We start from the raw sequence: 15,027 nt of genomic DNA, 5'->3' as shown, positions 1-15,027 counted from the left end.
CTGCTCCGACCGTATGGCTCCACTATGCTCCACCACTACCGGCTCCAACGGCTCCGAAGAGGTTGGAGGAGGAATCAAATGTGCTGGAGGGGGGATCGGCTCCGAAGCTAACTGAGCTGGAGCCGAGACCAATTTAGTAAACACTGGAGATTGAAAAAGCCTCTGTATAACCCTATCCAGGTCCGAATCTGAGAGTCTCGATGATTTAGAGGAGGTAGACAATCGAGAAGACTTTCCTCTCGGCTCCGAGAGAGAAGGGGACCGGCTCCGAAACGGCTCCAACGCTATCGGCGCCGACTCCACCACAGCATGGACCACCATCGGCGCCGAAGGAGCCTTCTTCGGAGCCGAGGGGGAAGAGTCTGAGCTGCAAACCTCCACCGGCTCCGAAGCCATTGGAACCGATGGAGGTGATTCACCTCTCGATACTCCCACCTGCGGCTCCGAAGGCAATGGAGCCGAGGCAGGAGGCATCGAGGCAGACCCTTCGACCCTCGGCCCCGAAGTCAGTGGAGCCGAGGAGGAAGAGGTCAATTTTGGCTTTTTCGAAGTCGGCTCCGACGGACTTGTCGGAGCCGACGATCTCTTCTTTTTGGAAGCAACAGGTGGATCTAAGGCTTCCTCGAAAGAAGGTTTGATAAGCCCTTTCAATATTAATTTGTTCTTGCGTTCTTGAAGAACTCTAGAGGAGAACGCATGACAGACACTACAAGTTTCTTGCAGATGTTTTGGCCCCAAACAATAAACACAGACAGAATGACTGTCTGTAATGGACATTTTATAATTGCAGCGAGTGCATTTCTTGAAACCTGACTTTTGTTCTTTAGACATGATACAGTCACAACAAGAAAAACTGTATAAAAAGTTATAATTAAGCACCACACACAAAAAGCGCCAACTGACAAGCGCGAGACACACTGGCGCGAGTACTGTTGAAAGTTTACCTCACAACAAACAAACGCAAGTTAAATGGCCCAAAGCCCTCTAATTTAAACGGGCTTTGCCCGAAAAACAACTAACCAACAATTAAATAAAACTAATGGTACACAAGGGTAGGGCAAAGGCCCTCTAACTTAAACGGGCCTTGCCCGACAGAATAAAATAAATCTCTCTCAAAAAACACGCAACCACTCAAACAGAACGAAGTAGTGAGAAATAGCTGTTAAAACAGCTGTTTGGTTAATACAGACAAAAAATTCTCTAGGTCAAAGACCAATAAGGTAAAAATAACCACTTAGCTCCAGCCAAGTCGAGACCACGTCCAGCTTGTTAAGCGGCAAACGAGATCTGAGGAAGCAGGTGTAGTGCATCCTGGGATAGGGAGTAGCCCAGCCAATGAGAGACTTCATGCTAGTGTATTAGTTGCTGAGTCGGAGCCGATGTATCGGCTCCGAACCCATCTGTTATGAATGTAGGCGAGATAGGATCCCATTACATCATGATTTATGCCCAGTTGGACTTTCCCAGTAAATAAATGCCAAAAAATAAACAAATAACTTTTTGAGAAATAAGATGGACTGCTTAACTGGACACCTGATCTGCACAAACAAAGTAGGTATAATTGCTGTGGCAGTTTTCTGTGAAGACAAAGTGACTAGCTGACTGCTATGCTGTTTGCTTATTATTTTGGTTTTGTAGGACAAATGTGATTATGTGATACAATATGCAATTTTTCAATGTGTGGCAACTGTTTGGAACAAAGGTGAAATACATTACACAGTCATCCTCCTTATCACGGTCAGATGTCTGAATTTTTCATAGAAGTGGTTATAACTGTTCGGGGGTTGTCTGGATGAAAGTAACTGATCCTGTTGTCACTTTTTCAGTTTAACCGTCATCTCTCAAAAAATAAGGGATAAATGAATCAGATAATACCTGGACTATCAGAATTTTTGGGGGCTGGTGGCCCCCACACACCAAGGCTGTATAAGTGGATTTTGACATGTACTTAGTAATCACCTCTGCTGTGAATCCACCTAGTCTAAAACCAGCCCTGATCATAGATGCACACAGAAGGTCTCTATACTTGTTGGGATGGGGGCTGGGGACAAATTCATACTTTATAACATTCCTCCCAAACATCAGAGTCAAAATATCTTGTGCTGAGCTGGGAACAGTGTGGCCATTTTTAATTTTAACCTTCCTTACAAAGTTCAGAGGGGTGCACAAAGGATCGTTATAACGTATATAGGAGCACTGTACTGTCTCTAACAGTAACAAACTGGAAATATTACTGTAGTGATTTTTTTCTCATTTTTCCTTATAATCAAACATCTGATGAATATATTTTTGAGACAGAGTAAATAAGTATGTTGCTTATATATATCTGATAGCAAATATGATATTTTCTAATTTTTTTCAGTTTTTCTGACATCAAAAGAGTGCACAGAAGATCCTGCCTTTTAGGTGTAGAGAATAAGGAGGCATAGGCTACCAGCAGCTTGAAGTATGTCTGTGAGCATTTATGTCATAATTGCACCCAATATAACACCATAGGGGATACACAGAAAGGGACCACCTATTTTAATGTGGGTGGTAGGGAGGACAAGTACTATTCTCAGATATAATTTATGTACCATCAAAGCATTTATTTTCAGTTTATTGTGAAGTGGTGTTTGGTCGGCTTTGAACATTAAAACTTACATGCAATTTATTTCTTCCTTGAAATAAAAAGTAGCATTGAATTTCTTTTCCAAACTCATGAATTTTGTTCTGGTCATCATTGTATCAAAAGGTTATAAAAAAAACATTAAAATGCAGCTTAGAGCATCTTTAACCCAACAACTTATAGGGGCTTATCAGCCACTTACTTAATTTAGTTATTAATGGGTAGTCTTGGTTAGTATGTGTTGAAAGGATGCAGGAAAAAGCAAAGTTGATGAGTAAGACTAAATTTCTGCATGCAATTATGTTTTTTGTTCAGGCAATCACTGGATGAAAATGTTTGTTTAAAAAGCTCTAAAATGCATCTCAGAGCATGTATAACCCCCATTGCTTCTGGGAGCCTGGTGCTCCTCAAATCCACAACTTAAATGCATTTTTTCCTCCACAATTATGTTGTATGAAAGGTTGGACACTAAGGAGAGAGACAAAGACCTGTACTGATTGGCTAGACAGTGGGACCAAGCTAGGAAAGATGTGCATCAGGTAAAGGTGATAAAGGATAATGAGGGAAACATACTCACAAGCGAGGAGAGTGTGTTGAGCAGATGGAAAGAGTACTTTGAAAGGTTGATGAATGAAGAGAATGAGAGGGAGAGAAGGTTGGATGATATGGGGATAGTGAATCATGAAGTGCAATGGATTAGCAAGGAGGAAGTAAGGATAGCTATGAAGAGGATGAAGAATGGAAAGGGAGGTGTTTAGGTGAAATGGCAGTGGAGTTTTTAACCAGATTGTTTAATGAAATCTTGGAAAGTGAGAGGATGCCTGAGGAATGGAGAAAAAGTGTTTTGGTACCGATTTTTAAGAATAAGGGTGATGTGCAGAGCTGTAGTAACTGCAGAGGGATTAAACTGATCAGTCACAGCATGAAGTTAAGGGAAAGAGTAGTGAAAGCTACATTAAGAAGGGACGTGATGATTAGTGATCAGCAGCATGGTTTCATGCCGGGAAAGAGCACTACAGATGCGATGTTTGCTCTGAGAGTGTTGATGGAGAAGTACTTAGAAGGTCAGAAGGAGTTGCATTGTGTTTTTGTTGACTTAAAGAAAACATATGACAGGGTGCCTAGAGAGGAGTTGTGGTATTGTATGAGGAAGTCGGGAGAGTCAGAGAAGTATGTAAGAGTGGTACAGGATATGTACGAGGGTAGTGTGACAGTGGTGAGGTCTGTGGTGGGAGTGACGGATGCGTTTAAGGTGGAGGTGGGATTACATCAAGGATCAGCTCTGAGCCCTTTCTTATTTGCAATGGTGATGGACAGCTTGATAGACGAGATCAAACAGGAGTCCCCGTGGACTATGATGTTTGCAGATGACATTGTGATCTGTAGTGACAGTAGGGAACAAGTGGAGGAGACCCTGGAGAGACGGAGATATGCTCTACAGAGAAGAGGAATGAAGGTCAGCAGGACTAAGACAGACTATATGTGTGTGAATGAGAGGGAGGATAGAGGAATGGTGAGGATGCAAGGAGTAGAGGTGGCGAAGATGGATGAGTTTAAGTACTTGAGATCAGTAGTTCAGAGTAATGGTGAGTGTGGAAGAGAGGTGAAGAAGAGAGTACAGGCAGGATGGAGTGAGTGGAGAAGAGTGTCAGGAGTGATTTGTGACAGACGAGTACCAGTAAGAGTAAAAGGGAAGGTTTACAAGAGAGTAGTGAGACCAGCTATGTTATATGGGTTGGAGACAGTGGCACTGACAAAAAGTCAGGAGTCAGAGCTGGATGTGGCAGAGTTAAAGATGTTAAGACTTGCATTGGGTGTGACAAGGATGGACAGGATTAGGAATCAGTATATTAGAGGGTCAGCCCAGGTTGGAAGGTTTGGAGACAAAGCCAGAGAGGCAAGATTGCACTGATTTGGACATGTGCTGAGGAGGGATGCTGGGTATATTGGGAAAAGGATGCTAAAGATGAAGCTGCCGGGTCAAGAAGAAATGGAAACAGATGATCCGCTGTGGCGACCCCTAACGGGAGCAGCTGAAAGAAGATGATGAGTCTTGCTTAGAACATGTTGAATGAATGAGTAACTGCAAGAACAAAATGAAGAGTAAAACAAAGTGAGAGGAAAAGGAAGACAGTAACCTGGATAGTGTGAGGAGACCACGATAGCTTGCAGGGTTCACACAGCCTTTCTGCCTAGGACACTTGTTTACCCAAGGACAGCCCTGTTTGCAAGCATTCGTTTTTAAGAATTTTTTTCAGTAAGCATCTGTGATAATACTGAATAATGTGTAATCATATTAATTTACCAAAATAACTATTTTAAGTATGAAGAAACAATTAATAACCATGATGTACGCTTCCTAAATAAAGTTATTTTGTGTATTTGTTCCACATTATGAGAACTCGTGTTCCACATTTTGGGGGTGAAAGTAGAGAGTTATGATGCCAGTAAAGAAAGCAGTGTTATACTTTCTGTTACCACCATACATAGCTCTCAACCTTTTAGAACTAGAATTAGGGACAAAGGCAAAATCAATCAGTGTCAAAGGCCAAAAATCAGGAACACCTTTTTAAATATTGCCACTTTTCACTTAAAAAGTTCACAGCATAAGAGTATTTCTATTAACATACATCTTTGTGAAGAATTAGAAATCTGGATATTGGGCAGCATTTGACTAAAACAGGGGTATAGCAAACAAATTCCATTTTGTACTAATTTTCAGGTGTTTTCCCTAAAGTTACTAAAAAACACACTGTTTTTAGATTAGCAGTATTGCATCTGTTGTTAAAGGCATTCGTTTACACATCTGTAGACTTAATATGCATTGAAAAAGCCATGTTGATATGATGCTCAGAAAAAAAATGTACAAAGAGTATACCTGCCTACACTCTTGGACTGAAATATTGTTTTTGCGATCGTGATTTAAAATGTTATTACAACAGCGCACATGTATAGTATGGTTCTGCCATAACTGCCGGATTCAGTCAAGTGTTCTCTGTTATCACCGAAATTTGTAGGTGCAGTGTCTGGCTAGCATACATTTAGTGTTCACTGCTCTGTCAAAAAAATCATATTTTGTGAGGGGCAAAGCAAAATTCTGAGGCAAAATCGAGGACAATTGGGAGGTATGCCACTATGGGCAAGAACTCGACTGTGGAATTCTCGTCTTGCATTCCTGGTTATAATATTTGTTGCTGTAGATTTACTTTTTAATTACCTAAAAATATCATTAATGAGATACGAACTTCTTACCTGAATCAAGAGATGATTTTGCAACATCGAGGCTCTGGTAATTCCAAGTCTTTCGCCCTCCATCGTGGCTTATTTATTAGTATCTCACTTTGAAATTTGTAAATGCTACACAAAGTTTCTAAAACTTACTGTCCCTGAGAAGAAACTTACTGCTCTACCGTTTTGCACGTTACCGTTTGTTGTCAGAATTAATAGTTGGACTATACTACTTCAGAAAGGGGTAAACATTTTTTTACTCAAAATACAGTTTGGTACACATTGCAAAGAGAAATTAACAATATATATAAATTACATTTATTTTATGAAAAAATAAACGATTTTATACAAGATGTTTAAGTGTAAAACAAAGAACAGACATATAGTTGGCACATGAATTCCCACCACCCCTTCGTAAGTGGCAGAGTCTGTTTCTGTAGTCACCGAGAAAACTAATATTCAACACTCAGAAAACTCTGTATTTGACAGGGAAAAAAGTGTCTATTGTCCAAAACAACGAAACAGATTATACAGAGCTACTATAACTACACAACTTTCTGTTTATTCGGGAGGAACGGTACAGTCTTTATTCCCACTGTTAAATAAAAGCGCTTGTTGACTGTTGCCTAGCAACAGTCAAAAACGCTGGAAGATTTTTGTTTCCCATGTGTTGGACCCCCAACTAAATGAGTTCCGCCTTGCGTAGTTCCTTCCGAGTCACAACAAATTTTGCGTCATTTTATGCGCGCCAATAACATTGTCTTGACATGCGGAGGAATAGTATCTGTTTAGAAGTATTTCAGCACTAAAATACTGTATGCATAATAAACTCAGTGTTTTCCTGCTTTAGTCATGAGGTAAGGAATAGTTATTTTTTTTAGTTTTAGGCTGGATATGTTTACCTTGTATGCACAAATGTCATTGATTCAATTGCATAGCTATGGTAAAAGTGTTATCTTGTATGGACTAATGTAATTAATTCAATGTCGTAGCTATGGTAACATTTTGTAGCATCTACAAATATGTAAGTTGTACAGAAGTATTTAGTAATACCGGGACTATTTTAAGGTTAAGAAGTCTAGTTTCATGTATTACCAGTTAAACAACAAATACAATGAAAGTTTAAAGCGGATAAAGTACTACGATTGCTGCTTTATGAGAGATCTTAAAGATCAACATAATAGTTTTTGCGGGTGTGGTACCAGCTTTTACTTACAAATAATAAAACTGATAATCTTGTTTAGCATAAAAACCCATGTTATAATATATTTTACATTTGCTAATGACTTTAATAGTTTAAAATCTGAATGTATTTTTTAATGCATGTTGCAGAAACACACCATTGCTGTGGTAAGTAAAGATTAGGTTTTGTCTCAAAGAAGCACCCCATTGGATATGCAGTAGCAAATCCCAACTATGCACAACCCATCTCTTGCATAACATATGGTATTGACAGGCAAGCACAACTTATTTATGTCTGGGAGGTGCTTGTCACCCCTATCTAGAAGGCATGCACCCATCTAGCATCCAGCTCAAAACAAAATCACTTGAGGTTAGCTTATAGTATAAAGAAGCAATGAATTTTACTTTTTAACTTGCATTGATAGAGTCTGTTGGGCTTGAAAGGCGTTTATTAAGTGTGTTATAATAAATTGCTTTGATATTTGAGACATTTGGACCTTTGTTTTTTTTTTCTCATTGTACATATAAAAGTAACATAGCTCTCAACTGTTTCTGATTCTGCAGGAAGTTCTCAATTTTGTCCCATATTTTTAAAACACATGCTAATATAAAACTGTTAATCTTGCAACCTTCTATATATGCAAGACAACTATTTGAACTTTGTCCTTGATTTTAGACCTTTAGCTTCACCCTTAATTATTATGCTAAGAGGTTGAGAGATGTGAAAGGTCGTTTTAGTAACCAGACAGCACTACGTGCAACATTATTACTATGCTAAAAGTTTGAGTAGTCTGTCAGCCTGCAAGGGGGGGGGGGCTCTCACACCCCTTTAACCCCTTGGAGGCAGCAATGTTTATCCTCATAATTATGTAACATTTTAAGTGGTCTAACAGCTTATAAGGGAGATGCTGGCCCCTTTAACCCCTTCACTTTCACACAAAAGTTAGTTTTATATGCTGTTAGTACTGGAATGGTCCTGCATGTTTGTTGAATGTTTGTAGTGCTCCATTTTTGTTGTCACGTGTATTTTTTTTCTTTAAATTATTTTAGTCACTATCAGAAAAGTAGGCATGTTCAGTTTTCTGGATGGTATTGCATGTTTCCATGGTTCAGGGCTGCCGATCCTGACTGTTACACACCGAAACCAGGGCCCAGCCAATGCAAAAATGTCATGTGGTGGTGCTTTGAGATATCAGCAGGTATTCAATAAACTGTTTGAGCAGACTAATTCCTTATTTTTTACAAGAGTTTTGATTTGTAATGGACAGCTTTAGGTGGTACTGTACCATCAATTACATGCAGTAGCAGTTGATGATTATGTATAAAACTGTATTTCTCTATTGGCTAATCCAGCCAAAGATTTTTCTGTGCTCTTGTTGTCAACATGTTATTGCTGTTTTAGAATTGAGAAGTAAAGTTTTTTTTTCTTCTAGTATCTGCCATCAGTGCTTAATTTTAAATCACAAAGTGCTAGTGCTCCTGTAAATGCATGTAGAGATGAATCCAGTAAATATCACAGATATATTAGTTAACACATTCTGTGCAAATTTCACCCCAGGACAGTTTAACTTGTATATCGCAAAGCATCTCAAATTGTCATTAAAGAATGTATGTTCCAAAAAAAAAAAACCCTCTGTGGGTCCTGCTAACATACTAGCTGCCTGCTGTACAGCAGTAAACATGCTGTGGTGGAGCTGAACCTACAGCTATTCAACTTGAGCTCAGCCACTTGCATTGTACCCAGGCTATGGCACACATTTGTGATGCCACTTCACAAGAGCAACCCCTCTATGAACTGTATAAAGTACTGACACAAGGCTGATGAGCCTCATCCTCAAGGCCATGGAACTAGGTCATAACTGACCTGATAAACTATGATATTGAAAATATCTTAAGACTTGCTCCTAGCAGTGTAGCTTTGTTAAGGGTTGATCCTGCCTAATGAATATGGCAAACAACTTTGAGAAAGTAACAAAAGCAGTGGACAACAATCATGCTGTCCACAGAGAATATCATGACCTTACCAAGTATTTGATAACATAATTAACAAGCTAAATGTGTTTCAAATTGATCCCTATGTAGTTAGGTGGAGAACCTATGCAGTGGGGGGCATCTTCAGACAGCATGAAGGTAACTACTGAAATCCCTCAGATTTGTACTAGGACCTCTACTATTTGGTATATACTTTAGTGATCTACCCTTAAAAAATGGGGATCTCTCATTAACTGAGTTTGTGTATTATAGTAAACTGGTTGTCAATGTCAAATACCCCTTTGACCTGCAGAAGCTTTAACTTGAGCATGTGTTAATAGCTGCTCCACAGAAAATGGGTTAAAACTAAATGGTAAGCAAACCCTTAGTTTAGCTTATAGTATAGAGAAGACCCAGCTCCAAAATGAAGATGTAGGAACATGGGTAGATGATTCTTCTCCTTTGATCATCATGTTACAACTATGGTTAGGTAATCCTTTTAGCTGATCACAAGGGAAATCCCCAGTAGATCCAAAGAAGTCATTACCCTTCTATATTTTGCAGTTACCAGGCCCTTCACAAAATACCTTCTTCCTCACCTCATCAAATAGGACCTCCATTGCACAGCGTAATCAAACTAAACTGCTAAGGCTCACCATAAATCAAAATGTGCTGTTTGACCTCACCGTTCATCAAAGTAAATAAAAGAAATAAAAACCTGGGCTTGCACTACTGAACCAAAACCTATCTTAATGAGTCCACCAGAAAGCATATTGCAACTGCTTTATTCTGCCTACCCTTCATCAAACATTAGTCCTTTCCACTCTCAACACTGAAACAAACCTGTAACAAAATAAAGTTCACTTCCAGCTTGCCATCGTACACCCATGACTGTAAAGCTGTCATTAATTGAATTAGCTTGAATTCCTTAACCTGCTCATAATATGCTACAGTATCCCAACCAGTGTCCAGCATCATCTTTGTTCATGTCATGTTACTGTCCTTTCCAAGCCCTTAGATCCACTAAGTAACTTCAGTCTAGTATCAGCTTGTCCAGTAAGTCAAACAGGGAAGCCCTCTATTCCTCTGAAGTAGCCCAACTGTGGGACTCCATTCCATTGTCTCAGTGGTCACCTACGGACCCTCACCATTTCAATTCACAACTAAAGCATCACCTTCTCACCTACTGGATTTGTCACTGTGCGTCCCCACCCAGGTGATCTCTCAACTCATCCTTACACCTCTTCTGTCTACGTCATGTACAAGTAATCCCACAATCTCCATAAATATTCATTTACAAACATCCCTTTAGTCCTGTTATGCCCTCCATCTCAAACCTCCTGTTTTTTCTTTCCCTTTTGCCCAAATCTTTCCAAGCCCAACTGCTTCCTTCTTTATATCCTTTCACCTTCTCTCTCTTCCTAAACCTGTCTACCAGAAATACCAATTAACGTGTTTTGTTACCTAAGCTGCTAGCAGTCCATGTGGTTACTGCTTATTTCATATCTGTAGAGCTCCTTTAATTGAACCCCGTCTTCCTTTTTTAAATCCTCTCATGCAGTATTTTTGTGTTAATCTGTGATAGTTGTTTTTTATGTTGTGTTCAGTTGTTTTCAGTATTGTTAAGCAAAAGTGTATTCTCTGTTGGAGCTTTTCTCCCTAGGCCTGTACAGAAAAGGGGCTTTGCCCAGTAAACAAAGGCAAATAAATAATTATATCTTTGAGATGTATCTTACTAGATATATTGCCAGGTCTTCAAGAGTGCTACCTCTTTTAGGGCTATGAATGAATGACAAGCCAGCAAGGGTGGCAGTGTCTAAATGAAGCTTTGCAGCCAAGTCTGTTAGAAATGCAAGATCCACGTGGCACAAATGTTATTGTTTTAAAATTCTTACTATATGTGGACCTGGTATTCAGCAAAAGAGCTGAAGATTAGACAAGTTGGTGATGTAATCATAACTCCACTGGTACAATAGTGGTATCATTTATTTTTGGTGGCACAGTATAAGTAGAGACTTTAGCCAGAGGATTTGTGGAGTTTATATATGCTGAGAAGAAGTTTGTTAGATCGTCGTCTATTAGGGTGATAGGAATGGAGAGTAGGAGTAAAAACAGGGCAGACATTGGCTTTGTGAATAAGCAAAAGTGAATAATATTGTGTGTGGAGGTAAATTGTATTTAATGTAAATGGTGAGGCAGTTTGGGCCAGTACAAAGCTTTACAGACAGTACACTGGTGGCTGTTGTATTGTTTGTTGGTGACAAATTTTGCAACGTTATTAAAGCATGCCTCCAACTTATTTTTAACTGTAGCCTGAAGGTTGGTTAGGATGGGTGCACTGTGTGAGAGAGATGGCAGAAGGTAGTTAGTGGCAAGAGTGGATTTGGTGCTGTTGAAAGTTTTATGCCTTCACTGTTTAATTTCTCCAAGTCTTTTGGATTTCTAATACCATGATGGGAAAGGATCTCATTCCTAAGTCAACGTATGATTAAAGTTTGTGAAATTAGTTTTGTTTCAAACTTTGATGTTGGCCAAAAGTGCTCTTTACAGCAACCACAATGTGCCCAGAATTGACAACTCCTGCAATTTATATGGATTTAAATGTATCGTTTGCATATCTAAATGTGACTTTTTTTGTTTTATGAGAGTCATAGCTGCTACTACTATTGGAGCTGGCTGGGTTTCCGTTCGCATTCCCCTTGTTAATGCCTGCAAATCCTGGTATTTTATGACTTTGTGTCTCTCTGTACATAAGGCACTATAATCACTGGGTGTAACAGTTTTAGTGAGCAGTGCTACTTTTGTCTTGTTGTCATGGACTACTATATTTGGTTTTCTCACATCTATTTTTTGAGCTGTTAGCAATGAGTGATCCCATGTGATATAAACTTCATTGTTCTAAATTTTTGTTGAGTCTTCATGTTGTGTTAACCATGCAATTCAAATTTAATGTTATTATCTATAATCACTCCGTTTGGGAGACTACTTCAGTTTCAGTTGTGTTTAGTGAAAATATTTTGAAGTTCACTTTATCAGGAGTGAATGATTTGGGAAAGAATAACAGTAACTTTTTTTTATGGTTGAGTAGTATTTGGGAATTATGGAACCATTTCTAAACTGAGGAAAAAGCTTGCCCCATCTCCTCCATATCACGCAAAAAGCTATCGGACGAACTTATAAACATAGAATCATCAGCATATTGTATAAGAGAGGCTGGATCTATGGAGATCATTGTTAAAGAGGATGGAACCTATAATAAAGCTTTGGGGTACACCAGTGGTGTCTTGCAGGTATGGAGATTTATTCTTTCATTTTACAGACTGGAGTCTGTCGGCTTAAAAGTTACTGAATCACAGTAATGAAGAAAGTGACAGTCCAAGCCGAGACAGTTTATACGGGGTTTAGGTCACAGTAATGAAGAAAGTGACAGTCCAAGCCGAGACAGTTTATACGGGGTTTAGGACACAGTAATGAAGAAAGTGACAGTCCAAGCCGAGACAGTTTATTCGGGGTTTAGGTCACAGTAATGAAGAAAGTGACAGTCCAAGCCGAGACACTTTATACGGGGTTTAGGTCACAGTAATGAAGAAAGTGACAGTCCAAGCCGAGACAGTTTATACGGGGTTTAGGTCACAGTAATGAAGAAAGTGACAGTCCAAGCCGAGACAGTTTATACGGGGTTTAGGTCACAGTAATGAAGGTCACAGTAATGAAGAAAGTGACAGTCCAAGCCGAGACACTTTATACGGGGTTTAGGTCACAGTAATGAAGAAAGTGACAGTCCAAGCCGAGACACTTTATACGGGGTTTAGGGCGAGCAACTGTGTCAAAAGCTTGTGCAGTTCAATGAATAAGGAGGAAAACAGTTTGCCTGAATCTCTCGATTTGTTTATGGTGTCAGTGATTGATAAGAGGGCAGTAGCTGTACTGTGTGTTGGGCAGAAACCATGTCAGGTGGATGTTAAGCTCGGTTCTTGTAGAAGATAGTGAAGGAGTTGATTATGAATGCATCTTTCAGGAATTTTTGAGAGGTGATAATATTGCAATAGGCCGAAAGTTAGAGATGTCAGCCAAGATGCCAGCTTTTTAAAGAGGGATAATATAGGATTTTTTCCTTAGTGAAGGCACACAGGATTCCGATATTGATCAGTTGGTAAGGATAGAGACTAGGTATGCTATGGCATTGGCAGCCATCTTTCAGGTATTCGGGTGGGAGGTGTCAGCTGCAGTGGAGCAAGGTTTGAGTAGAAGTTTCTTTCTCTTATTTTTTTTTTTTTTTTTTTTTTTTTTTTTTTTTTATTATTGATGTGGAGATGTGTACTAAGGGGGAATATTTGGGAGGGAGGGTGATAAAGGAAGAGTAATGTTTGTTTTTTGTCTAAAACTGTTGTTTGCTGAATTATTAGGACTGGGTGTTATTGAGAGGGTGGTAGAAGGACTGGATGGGGATGAAGACTTTTTAGTTATTGAGGTAATGCTTTCTATGAAATATGAGAACTATTATGAGAATGGCTGGGTTCCTTGTTTGAATTTGGATGTAACAGGTTACACGTTGATGTCCAGAATTATTCGGAGTCATTTTTTGTGTTGAATTTGTAGAAGGTGACAGTATGTGAAGGGTCTTGGGATGTGTTGGAATTTAGATAGGGAAGGGAAGGCCCACTATAAAGGAAGTGATATGAAGGGGGGTGAGAATGGGGGTAGGATGGGGAGTGAAGTGAAGCTGAGCATAGCTAGTTCCAACTGAGTCCTGCAGGGGAACAATCAGGATTGGCAAAAGGTAAGTAAAAATGTCTTAGCAATAGCAAGCAGTGGCAGAGCTGAAAATTAACAGCAAACATTTGGAAGTTTTAACACAAGAAACAAGGAAGATTGTATCAGTTGGAGATAGAAAAGGGCAGTGTGTGAAACAGCAGTATGAGGGAGCTAAAGGAAATAGAACTAAGCCAGCCCAGATGGGGGGAAATAGACAAGGAGTTAGGAGTGGGATATATGTAGCGGACACGAGACAGGCAGCAGCCAAAAATCAGTACTAACTCCCTGTGCCTTACAACTGAGAGACAGATGGGAGAGTGTCTAGAGTACACCAGCAGATAAAAAATAAATGGGCTTCAGCAGGAAGGAAACCAGGTATGGAAAGCATTCCTACAACATCTCACTATTCATATAATAAGATGAAAGGGGGCAGTTCCAGTAATTTTAAGGCAGGAGAAATGAACAGCAGTGAAATTTCCCCACACTAATCCAGGAAGTACCTACCTTACAATATAGGGAAGGTCCTTCGTAAAGGCACATCTTTGTGACTTTCACTCTAATACCGTATGTAGTCAAAGTAACTGGGTGTATTGACCCTGCTTCGGAGCCTTGCTTGACATTACTTGTGATGTCAGTCTGAAAGGTGGAGGGGCTTGAGCCCAGTGTAGTTGTACCTTAACTGCCCTGGAGCTAAAAAGAAGCAGCGGGTCCATGAAAAGCTGAGTCCTTATAGAATTAACTGAAAAAAAGTTAAATGCCAATAATCCAACATTTTATAAAATCAGAGATCAAAAGTAAGATAAATGAACCTGTTTCAGTTAAAGTAAATTAACCAGTAGATAAGAAAAACTGGAGACTAGCACTGATTTCTTATCCTCTAGTATATAGATTCATAGGTGTGTACTAGGCTAATGGCCCTGGAGCCTTTACAAGCCTAGCCCATAGAAGTGCCCTGGCATAGTACCACCCGACATTAGTTCCGAGTGCCTCTGTCGAGTAGAGCCACTGGAGTGATCCCCGGTGTGAATTTTCTATTTCCCATCCACTCATTAAGATTTCTGTTGAAGAGGGCCAGTGAGGTACTCTGTTTATAGGTTCATAGGTTGGTACTAGAGCCACTGGAGTGATCCCCGGTGTGAATTTTCTATTTCCCATCCACTCATCAAGATCTCTCTTGAAGAGGGCCAGTGAGGTACTCTGTTTATAGGTTCATAGGTAGGTTCATAGGTTGGTACTAGGCTATCAGCCCTAGGGCCTATACAAGCCTACCAATAAGAATTCCC

General features: G+C 39.7%; 2 protein-coding genes across 2 annotated transcripts in view; one reads left to right on the top strand and one right to left on the bottom strand.

Moving 5' to 3' along the window:
- Positions 1-6,031, bottom strand: part of CFAP77 (cilia and flagella associated protein 77) — a 2,131,249-nt gene extending 2,125,218 nt beyond the window's left edge. Inside the window, exon 1 of the mRNA XM_044058808.1 lies at positions 5,861-6,031. Within this exon, the coding sequence (XP_043914743.1) occupies positions 5,861-5,923 (63 nt within the window). The 5' untranslated portion in view covers positions 5,924-6,031. The remainder of the gene's footprint in view (positions 1-5,860) is intronic.
- Positions 6,032-6,557: 526 nt separating this feature from the next.
- TTF1 (transcription termination factor 1) overlaps positions 6,558-15,027 on the top strand; it is a 280,172-nt gene continuing 271,702 nt past the window's right edge. The window contains exon 1 of the mRNA XM_044058464.1: positions 6,558-6,693. The gene's annotated coding sequence lies outside the window, so the exon portion shown is untranslated. The remainder of the gene's footprint in view (positions 6,694-15,027) is intronic.

Source organism: Protopterus annectens, chromosome 16.part0 (genome assembly GCF_019279795.1).
Source record: "Protopterus annectens isolate FY-2018-M chromosome 16.part0, PAN1.0, whole genome shotgun sequence".
In the NCBI taxonomy this organism is placed as follows: Eukaryota; Metazoa; Chordata; order Ceratodontiformes; family Protopteridae; genus Protopterus; species Protopterus annectens.
The sequence above is the reverse complement of the archived record's forward strand: the minus strand, read 5'-3'. Positions and strand labels throughout refer to the sequence as shown.